This window comes from Tarenaya hassleriana, unplaced genomic scaffold, assembly GCF_000463585.1.
Source record: "Tarenaya hassleriana unplaced genomic scaffold, ASM46358v1 Cleome15, whole genome shotgun sequence".
Taxonomy (NCBI): domain Eukaryota; kingdom Viridiplantae; phylum Streptophyta; class Magnoliopsida; order Brassicales; family Cleomaceae; genus Tarenaya; species Tarenaya hassleriana.
The window spans coordinates 2,757,516-2,768,842 of NW_010964923.1; the positions used below are offsets into that span (position 1 = coordinate 2,757,516).

At 37.0% G+C, this 11,327-nt stretch overlaps 1 protein-coding gene across 1 annotated transcript; it reads left to right on the forward strand.

Moving 5' to 3' along the window:
* Positions 1–731: 731 nt before the first annotated feature.
* Positions 732–7,654, forward strand: LOC104809014 (transcriptional corepressor LEUNIG-like). Its single transcript, XM_019202055.1, has 18 exons — positions 732–956; positions 1,720–1,817; positions 1,938–2,047; positions 2,334–2,633; positions 2,724–2,818; positions 3,112–3,193; positions 3,274–3,349; positions 3,473–3,522; positions 3,764–4,060; positions 4,160–4,339; positions 4,421–4,669; positions 4,784–4,898; positions 5,039–5,148; positions 5,415–5,564; positions 5,650–5,805; positions 6,149–6,265; positions 6,570–6,776; positions 7,352–7,654. Exons 1-18 carry the CDS (start codon positions 925–927, stop codon positions 7,493–7,495), a joined length of 2,568 nt encoding a protein of 855 aa, XP_019057600.1. The 5' UTR covers positions 732–924; the 3' UTR covers positions 7,496–7,654.
* The last annotated feature ends 3,673 nt before the right edge of the window (positions 7,655–11,327 follow it).

Sequence of the window (11,327 nt, forward strand, 5' to 3'; positions counted from 1 at the left end):
TTAAAATTCGAAATCGGAACGATACGCTTTGAACCCGTTTCGCAACTACCAAAATTTTAGGTCCTAAACTCCAATATTTACTACTCTTATATTTTTTTTTCTGGAATTTTAATTTTAGAAAAAAGTTGACCGCAGAAGGAAGTTGTTTCGTTGAATTCTTTTGGTACGACTGTTGAACAAAAACTCTCAAAAGTCAAAAAATAATATTTCTTTTGCCTCACGGCTAAAAAGCTAAATTTGTTTTTGCTAGAGATATAGAGTGATTTTAGATGGTGCAAATTAATAGTAAATAAAATAAAAATTAATGTGTTGTCAAGACTCAAAAGTAAAGAATGGTAGATTTGATTTTTTTTTCTATACAAATTCGAATTGAATAGAATATTATAATTAGGATGGTGTTCTGGGTTTCGGTTATTACTTTTTAAATTTTTTTTAAATAAAAAGATTATATTAGTTTTTGTTATAAATATATTGTTTACTTCCATTCCATTCCATTCCGTTGACCATAATTTCTAAAGAGAACGACGACAGAAAAGAAAGGACAGATCAAATTTATTCTCCATTGAGATAAAATTTCATAAAGAATAAATAAAAAGTTTATATCTCTTATTGTAAAAGATTTCAAACACGAAGGAAAAGCTAAGCAGAGCAAAACAAAGGAATAATAATTTATTTATTTATTTATTATTTCCGTAGAAATTCCCGAGATGAGTTGTTGTTTTATTACGACACAGATTATCTTCGTCCTTCTTTGGCATATTTTCTACGTTTTCGAAAAGCCAGTGGGCATGTTCTTTCTCATCAGAACACAGTCCTGAGGGGTTCTTAGCCTGACATTCTTTTTTCTCGTCCTTCGAAATCGTCTCCCTTTTTCGCTTTTTCCTCAAGTTTCGTGGTCGTTGCTCTTGGCCCAGTACAGTAATCATGTCGCAGACGAATTGGGAGGCCGATAAAATGTGAGTATTTCTCGGAAAAGCCTTTTCCTTTGCGGGTTTCTCTGGATTTTGTTATCTGGGTTTGTTGTAATTTCCTTCCTTTTGTCGCTTTCCATGGAGATTTAGGGTTTTAGTCTGGATTTTAGGGTTTTCCATCGATGATTTTGCTGATGTAGTTGATTAAACTTTGGGTTACATCGTTTGAAGAAGCAAATGAATTAGGTTTTCATCCGCTGGGTCACTGTTGTTTTCTTGTTGTCTCTCGAATTTTATGCTTGTTTATGCTTTTCCTTTCTAGGGCTTTAATCCTAGGTTTTGCCCTGCGGGGAAAATTCAGTTTTGGGGTCTCTTTTTTTTTTACCATATGTGATGTTGAAATGAACTTTTGTGGCATGTTAAGATCATGGTGATAATCTGGTTCAATGGTTATGGAAATCACCCAATATGTAGATCGATCATGTCGTTAAGTTTCCTGCAAGTGCATAAATTTTGTTTGTGTGATCCACCTTCCAGTTATATTCTCTCTGCTTCTCATATGGTATAGTTTTAACATCATTTCTTGGCAAACAACGATCAAGCTTGTTGTATAATTAGGGTATCTTTTGCATATATCGCTTATATTGGGTACCCTTTGATTGAATATTTCCATGTTATAGTATTTGATGTTATCTCTTGAATGCCATTCCCATTTGCAAAAGAGGTATATCTTCTGTGCTTCTCATTCGCCGTGCGAGCCAAAACATATGCATAAGTTTCGGTGTGTTGGAAATTTTTCCTTTCATAGGTTGGATGTCTACATCTATGACTACCTTGTAAAGAGGAAGTTACATGCTTCTGCAAAGGCTTTTCAGGCGGAGGGCAAAGTATCAACCGATCCTGTCGGTAAGTAGAAATTCCTGAACTACTTTACGCTAGTTCTTAGTATGAGCATTCGTAGTTTTGGTATGCATGTTGAAGACTAAATTGATCTTTAACTGTATTTTTTTTACTGAATTACACTAGCTATTGATGCTCCTGGTGGGTTTTTGTTCGAGTGGTGGTCTGTGTTTTGGGACATATTCATTGCCCGGACAAATGAAAAGCACTCAGAAGCTGCCTCTGCTTATCTCGAGGTAGGATGTAAGATCCAAATAGTTGTTAACTTCTCGTTGATGTATGGCTATTTTTTGCATTCTCATATGTGTCTTTCCTCAAAAGGTTCTAGATACCCTTGATATGTTCACACAAGTCCTCTCCATGAACATAATTAACGAGATCAGATGATTAATGTTGTTTTCTAGTTCATCAAATTTCATGGTTCCAAAAGGGTACTTTCTTTTTCTAGTAGATGGTATTCCGTAAGAAGATTTCTTCTTAGAACTCAAAGTGTGAACATAAAAAAAAAACCCTGTGATCCAGAGTCAAATGCTCAAGGCACGGGAGTTGCAGCAGCAACAACAACAGAGACAGCCCCAACAGAATCAGCAAATGCCGATGTCACAAGTTATGTTACAAAGACAGCAACAACAGCAACAGCAGCAACAAAGACGCGATGGTAATGGCCCACTTCTGCACGGAGCTTCCGGAACTTTTATGGGAAGTGAAAGTCATATTAGGCAGAGCCCTTCAACTTCAGGTGCCTTGGCTGCTAAGATATACGAAGATCGGCTAAAGCTTCCTCTTCAGAGGGATTCCTTAGTTGATGATGCTGCTTTGAAGGTAGCACACATCCCTGACTTCCTCCATAGTATCTGCTTTTCTTCCATTTCTCTGTTGATACACTTTTATGAAATGCTGTTGCCGATGCAGCAAAGGTTCGGTGACAATTCGGGCCAGATTATGGACCCGAATCAGGCATCGATACTAAAAGCAGCCGCAATGGGTGGGCAGACCGGCGGGGGTTTATTTGATAAATTTATGTATTTGAATGCTACCCTTTGAAGAATGTAGTGTTTTGTTTAGCGAGTTAGTGATGTTTAACCTGGTGGCTGTTTAACATAAATTTTCAGGCAGACATTGCATGGTGCCCCTGGTGCCATTTCTGGAAATCTTCAACAAGCTCAAATTCGGAATCAACAGCTGCCTTATCTGATAAATTTATGTATTTGAATGCTACCCTTTGAAGAATGTAGTGTTTTGTTTAGCGAGTTAGTGATGTTTAACCTGGTGGCTGTTTAACATAAATTTTCAGGCAGACATTGCATGGTGCCCCTGGTGCCATTTCTGGAAATCTTCAACAAGCTCAAATTCGGAATCAACAGCTGCCTTTATCTGCACAGGTATTTACATCCTTCGACCCACCCGTGCTAGAATTTTGTGTGATTTGTCCAATAAGCACTGGCTATAAATTTGTGAACAGGATGGGAGAAATGATGTGGGCTCAATGATGAATTCCAGAGGTGCAGCACCTGATGGATCATTTGTCGGCGTCCATGGTACTTATTTTTACATTTTTCGCATACGCTATCAGGTTACCGGTTTCAGTTCTATCTTTCATCATAATTTAGTTTTTTTTTTCTTTTCTTCCAATGCATTTTATTTGAATTTTTTTGTATCAGGAACCAATCCAGGTGGTGGCAACTTGACATTGAAAGGATGGCCTTTGGCTGTAAGTTTCCTCTTTCTATTTCTACACTATGAAACTCTATGAGTAGATGCTGCCACATTTAAAACTATTGTACAACTGTGCCTTAGGTCAAAACACGTTGAACGCTTGCTTCTGCCAATATTTCTTCTGAGTAGTTGACTCTTGATGCATTCTTTATTTCTCATGTTCAATTTTTTCTGGATGTTCCTTCAGTATGTCTTTTTTGGTATGATTTTGTGAGTTTTTTTCCTTCCATTTTTAGGGCCTCGATCAAATCAGATCAGGGATTCTTCAGCAACAAAAATCTCTGGTTTCACCTTCTCAAGCTTTTAGCCAGCTCCCGTTGCAACAACAGCTGTTACTTCAGGCCCGAAACTTGACATCGCCATCTGCAAGTGATTTAGAAGTTAGGAAACTGAAAATGCTACTCAGCAATCAGAACATGAACCTCGGAAAGGATGGCTCACTAAATTCTGTCGGCGATGTCCCAAACATAGGATCGGCAATTCAACCGGGCTGCCCTCCTCTGCCTCGTGGAGATCCCGAAATGCTAATTAAGGTTCAGTATTCGTTTTCTGCTCACTACGATTCCTTTGTTCTGTTTCGTTATTCCTGAAAACAAAGCATTCAGTTACAACGGTACAATAATATCTTTCAGCTACAACAGCAACAGCTTCTCAACAACAGCCAACAGCCCCCAAGTTACCAACAAGACCAGCTTTCGAGTCAGCAGTCTCAGAATTCGGGTCACATTCTTCAGCAACCGGATAAAGCTATCGGCTCAGGAAACGTGAATATGGACGGTAGCATGTCCAACACTTTCCAGGGCAACGAACAGGTATTTGGCATTCTAATCCTCAACACTATCAATCACCACCTTCGTTTGTTTTAACTAAAATCTATCGTGTGTGATAATAAGGCGTCGAAGAATCAGATGGCAAGGAAAAGGAAACAACCGGCATCTTCATCCGGCCCTGCAAACAGCTCGGGAACTGCTAATACAACGGGGCCGTCGCCGAGCTCACCGTCATCCCCTTCGACCAATCAGACACCGGGAGATGTTATGTCTAGATCCAGCTTACCACCTACTGGTATTACATCAAAATCTATGCTTATGTATGGTTCTTCTGATGGTGTTGGTCCACTTCCCCCTTCATCAAATCAACTAGTAAGCAACTTTTTTTTTCACAAGCTATTCTGTTTTCTTATATTTTTGTTTCATTTGCGTCTGGGAATTTTCGAGTTCTTAGAAAAAATTTCTGAGCCGAGAAAGCATATGCAGGCCAATATGGACCGCTTTGTAGATGACGGAACTTTAGATGACAATGTGGATTCATACATAACTAACGATGATGTTGAACCTAGAGATGGTGGCAGCAATACCGGTGTCGGAAAAGGTAAAAACAGTAAAACTCCTGTTTCCGCTATTTCTATTTTTAGTTCTTTCTCTTTTCGCCGCCCCGAAAGAAAGTATCGTGAATCAGTTTCGAATTGAATGCATGATATATTGGGTTTTGCTGTTTGTACTGAATATTAGGTTTTACATTTACGGAGATCCAACACGTTTCTGCGAGCATGAGTAAAATTGAATGCTGCCATTTCTCGTCCGACGGAAAGCTTCTTGCTACTGGTGGGCACGACAAAAAGGTATTTTTTTTTGGTTTCGTATACCTAGTTTCCGGTATCGTGAACGGTGTCCCGAGGCGTTCAAACTATTTGATCATTCTTTGGCTGAGAAACCTGCAACTGGACCCATGGGTATCCAAACATTTTATGGTTATCTGAAACCCTCGGGTACGAGTGCAGGTATCAAATCATGGTACCGAGGCCTTCGGGTACCGCAAATTTTTCAGGTAGCCGACCGGTGCCCACCCTTAACTGGATGTTTATGCCCGTCATTTGTCATCATGCAGGCTGTATTATGGTCTACAGACTCATTTGCAATGAAGTCTATTCTTGAGGAGCATGTTCAGTGGATTACCGATGTCCGTTTTAGTCCTAACGTCTCTCGGCTCGCCACTTCCTCGGCCGATAAAACTGTCCGTGTCTGGGATGCTGATAATGTAAGTACACGACTAGCCATACTGACTTTTTCCGATAGTTCAAGCTAAGCCCTTTTTGTTCTGGGTATTGTGGGTTTTTTTTCAGCCGGGGTATTCTCTCCGTACGTTCACGGGACATTCAACAACAGTCACGTCGTTGGATTTCCACCCGAGTAAGGAGGATCTTCTTTGTTCGTGCGACAATAACAGCGAGATACGGTACTGGAGTATAAAGAATGGCAGCTGTGCCGGCGTTTTCAAGGTACTACAAACAAACATCGAACCATTTACTAGGGTGTGGGCATTCGGTTCGGTTATTCATGACCCACAGCTGAACCAAATCCGATATAAGATCTGAATGGTTATGATATTTTTACAACCAGATAACCTACGCCGAACCGAATATAGAAATAACTGAAAAACCGTAAATATTTTTTTTAAAATAAGCTTTTTTAATCTTGAAAAACTGAACCCGGACGGAAATCGAACTGAATCTACCATAAAAAAAACTGAATGGATACAGATTTACTAAAAACCGAAAAAATCAAACCCGGATAAACTGGAACCCGAATCGAAAACCTAAATTCATCATGGTATCTATACAGGGAGGTGCAACACAGATGAGGTTTCAGCCTGGAGCCGGGAGGATTCTTGCAGCTGCAGCTGACAATTATGTATCCATACTCGATGTCGAGACTCAAGTTTGCAGGCGCAAATTACAGGTTCCGTTGCGTCCTCCGTTAATATTTATCATACAGAAAAGATAAAGTTCTCTCCGAAGTTGTCCCGAATTCCTGGATAAAACATAAATTTTTGAAAATTTGACATGTTATCCCATATCCGTGTGGTAAAACTTGGAAATTAGAGGTGAATTCATGTTTTATTTTGGAATTAAGGATAATTTCATGTTTTGATTCGGTATAAAAGTTAATTTTTTACTAAGTTTGCATGAATCATATAATATTATACTGAAATTTGCAAATTCTTGTCAAAGAGAAATCCTGACTAGTGATTTATATAAAAAAGGGTCACAAGGGAGTGGTGCACTCGGTCTGTTGGGATCCGTCGGGGGAATATCTGGCTTCGGTGAGCAGCGATATGGTGAGAGTGTGGTCCATCGGGTCGAGCAACAAAGGCGAATGCATTCACGAGCTGAGCTCGAGCGGAAACAAATACAACACCTGCGTTTTCCATCCCACCTATACTCCCCTTCTCATTATCGGCTGCTACGAGGTAATACCATTTTTTACTCGAATTCAGTATCATTTCTCTTACTCTAGGGGGTGTAAAAACGAGGTGGCTCGAAATCGCGTTGGGAACAGAATCACGGAAAAATTGAAGAAAAGGAAATTTAGGGTTTGTGGTAGGGGTGGGCATTTCGGTTTTCGTTTCTTTCGGTTTTAGAAACCTATATCTATTAGGGTTTTATGTTAGGTTCAGCTCGGGTTTGGGTTTAGGTTCGGTTTTCAATGAGAAAAACGTGTATTTTTAAAGAAATTTATGTTTTTTCGGTTACTTTTATATCGGGGTTTGGTTTTTCGATTATAAAAATATTATAATCATTCGGTTTTTATACTGGATTCAGTTACGTGTTAATAGGTTTATGAATAACCGAACCGAATACCCACCCTTGTTTGTGGCTCTGCCAAGCTAGCTCGTTGTAAACTCGTCTAAAAACGAGAAAACGAGTTGGCTTCGGGCCATCTCGTTTTTGTACCTTAAATCAATTACCGAACCAAACCCTGCATTGCAAAACAAGAAAGAGAGAATGATTTCGATGTGTGTGTGTGTGTGTGTGTGATGGGAAGACGCTGGAGCTGTGGAACATGGCGGAGAACAAGACGATGACTCTGCACGCCCACGACAATCTTGTCTCTGCGTTGGCCGCTTCAAACGTCTCCGGAATGATCGCTTCGGCCAGCCATGACAAGTTTTTCAAGATCTGGAAGTGATTCTTCTTCTTTTGGGAATTGGAGTTGATACTATGTCTCACCTTTTCCCCCTTTTTTCCCCTATAAATTTTGTGTCTATCACTGACTTTTATTTTGTTGGGTTGTTTGTATATCAAAGGAGGAATGTTTATACAAAAACAAAAAAAATAATTTAGAATTTGACTTGGCAGAAATCCTTGAAAATATCAACTTGTTTATTTACATCAAATTTATATAGAATTTTGAAATTTGGTATAATCTTATATCAATGTATTAAATCTTCAGATATAGTTTATTAACAGGGATTGGTATGTGAATGTAAAATTATGCCATTTCAATAATATTAATATATAAATATAATGGACTATTCCATGATAAAGGAAGTATCCATCATGTTCCCAATTCTCTCGTCAGTGAGCAAAACAAATTATAAACCGGGGCAAAAACAGAATACCCTTAAATGATAATATTGGAATTCAAATCATACCCTAAAAAAAGACAATAAAGACAGTATCCCTTAATGCTTTTATAAATATAACTTTTTTTTTATATTACTCTTTACCTTTTATATAATATAATAATACAAAAATAAGTTTCTCTCTCCTCTAGCACTCTCTCTCACCACTTGTGGTTCTCACCACTTATTGCTCTATCAGTTCGAATTTTTTCTTTTATGCAATTTCTTGGCTAATTAAATATGAAAAATAAATAAAATCTCCAAAATATTCTGTCTAATAAGTAAATATTTTGATAATAGACAAGTTTTTCTTCTAATCCGATATTATTTTGGGCATTTAGGATTTATTTCATTTTTACATTTATATTTGATTCATATAATATAGATGAGTCAAACGAAATATATATTAGTAACACATCCTATTGTATAGACATAAATGAGTTAAAAGATTCATATTAGTCACACCAGTCAAATCGATCATATTAGTTAAACTAGTCTCATGAATGATTCTTGGTCAAACAGTTTAACTTGTCAAATCAATTAAACCGGTCAAACTCTTTGAAATGATTTTACTCCTCAAACTAGTTAAACTGCAAATTCATCAAAATGGTCATACTCTCAAACTGATCATACTTGTCAAAATGGTTATACACGTCAAACTGATCATACTTGTCAAAATGGTGACACTCGTTTGGAGTTTAGAATTTTGGGGTTTAGAAGAGTAGCAGATAGTTTGGAGGAGTACCAGAAAGTTTATCTGCTGAACTCCTTGTCTTGTGTCTCTTGTTTACGAGTAGTTAAGGAAGGTTTTGAAGTACTCTTGAGCATCGATCTTGGTGGAGGAGGTGAAGGCACGAACAAGGATAAAGGAGCTAGAATTTCTAGCTCAAATACCCCGAAGAGGGGTTCAGGAGAAAGACTATTAGTTAGAGGTAAGCCCCACAAATCGAATGGTAAGAGGGAAAATTCAAAGACCATGTAAAGTGTTGGTACTGCGACTAGAAGGGGCACTATAAGAAAGAGTGTAGGTCCCAAAAGAAGGAGAAGGGAGAGACGAGGAAAAAGGGATAGTGCCTCGATCGTAAAAACCGAGCAAGAGTTCGACTCAGAGATGTTTCTTGTATGCTTCAAGGACTCTTCGGTTCTAGAGAGAGGACACGAGGTGAGATTTCTACTTCTAGGTGAAGATAAATCAGGTAGGATACTCGATAATGGAATAGGGAGATGTTGGTTCACCATGGAAACTCGTTGAGGAGGTTAGCGCTAGAAATGCCATAGTTCAGGGTGGAGTATAGTCACATTCGTGCTCCACTACCCTGATAGAGTAACTGTAGATGACTCAGAGAGTCTTCAGGGGACAATGAGAGCGTTTTAGCAAAAATATGAGTAAAGTTCCATTGGTCGAAAAGTGTAGACAATCTTAGTGTGTAGATTAGGGCTTGGGGCAAAGATCAAGGTAGTTTGGTCTCTATGTAGACCAAGGGCTAGACATTAGCGAGTTAAAGGTATGACCCAGGTAATCTCGAGGCAGTTAGGGTAGATTCGAGGTACGAGTAGATGTTGGGTACGACCCTCAGGGTATGCACGAGTGAAGTCGAGAACTTTATCGGAGATGGTTAGGTAGATGATCTAGAGAGTTATACCAATAAGTCTGGATAATTCTACAAAAAACGATGCAAGTCGACGATCGACGTGAGTCGATCAGTGCTTGACACTGAAGGGTTAACACGTAGATGGTTTAGGATCTTTGTCCCTTAATTAGAAGTCAAGGGTTCGAATCCTGCTTTGAGAATGAAGCAACCTTTTATGGCAGTCTTTTACCGTTTAGTGCGTTGATCTAGGGACAAATGAGCATTAGTCTTAAAAGTGTCAATTCATAGTTGAACGCCGTTCAAAACACCTCATAGTATATAAAAAAAAAAGCAAAAAAAAAATAATGACACAAATGTGTCGATCAAAAGTCGGATTTAGAAATAAATGCTAGTCGTATAGATTGCGATAGCATAATAGAAAAATGTGAGGAGAATTGTTCAATTTCTCATTATTCAACAAATGATAATATTTATTGATAGAAAATACAATTCTATAATATCTTATTTAATAGGAAAAAAAATTATAAACTTTACAACTTACTAAAACTAAATTAAATGCTTTTTTTTTAAATACCTCAACTATCTTACTAGGTAAAAAAAAGATATAAACAAAAAACAAACGGACGTTTATAACTCATCATTAACATTTTCTATTTATGTTATATATTATATTTTTTTATTGCAAATTACACAATGTCTTCTTCTACCGCAACTTCAAGGAAAATTATTAATTAAGTAATTAAATCTTTATTAATACATATCAATGTTGATGTTATGTAGGGTGTCAATTTAGGTCAAAGATGCGAAGTTTGGTCTGGTTCAATCCGAGAATTAGTGTATTTCGGGCCTAAGTTTCTCAGGCCGAAAGAAATTGAGCTTTGAGATCAGGCTCGAATTGGATCGGTCTGAAAATCCGATATTAAAAACAAAAAGAAATAAAGATTTAGAAAGGAAATAATGTGGACCAATCCGACCGGACCCGATCCCAAAATATATAGGGTCGGGCTTCGGACTTAACTATATAGGCCCAAATCCGAAACCTTCAGAACAAATGTGGGTTCGGACCGGTCCGACCCTATTGACACTCCTAGTTTATGATTCAACCTATATTTTAGTTATTTGTATTAACAATTGAAATTTGTGATTTTTTTTAGTTTTTTTATCGCCCAATTGAATTATGTTAGAATTATGCACACAAAATTGATTATATAGAAACATAAATACCATAATAAAACCGCATATAAAGAGTACCTAATAACAAAAATATACACCTATAAAATTATATGAAAACATATTTAGGGTTAAAAATTCTCCAAAACAATACAAAAGTTGATAAGAAAAGTGTAATATTATAATAGAAAAAAGTGGTTTTCAAGAATATAATCTAAGAGGGACACACAATAAAAGTAAAATTTAATTTTTTTGTTTCAATTGCAAAAGAAGGTTTGTTGGTCTTTACAGTTTTGAAATTAAATAAATGAAAAAATAAAAATAAATGGAAAATACGGTAGAAAGAGATATGTAGTTATATATATTATATATAACATAAATAGAAAAATAATAAGCTGATATGGGTATTTAACATTTGTTTTCTAGGTGTTTTTGTCTTGTTTTTTACTTAGGTTTTATAGTTGAGGTATTTAAATAAAAAGTTTTATGAAATTTAATTTTAATAAGCTGTCAAATTTAAGATTTGTTTTGCGTTTGTCCTTAGTTAGTTAATATAAATATTTAAAGTACTCGATATTCAATTAATATTATATAAGAATGAAAAGGTTTTTTTTTTTTTTTTTAAAATAAAACA

Excerpts from the sequence above, each read along its gene's own strand:
- LOC104809014 (XM_019202055.1), top strand. The coding sequence starts at position 925 with ATGTCGCAGACGAATTGGGAGGCCGATAAAAT. Across the intron at positions 3,523-3,763 it reads TGAAAGGATGGCCTTTGGCT|GGCCTCGATCAAATCAGATC; the intron begins GTAAGTTTCCTC and ends TTCCATTTTTAG. Across the intron at positions 5,806-6,148 it reads GCTGTGCCGGCGTTTTCAAG|GGAGGTGCAACACAGATGAG; the intron begins GTACTACAAACA and ends GTATCTATACAG.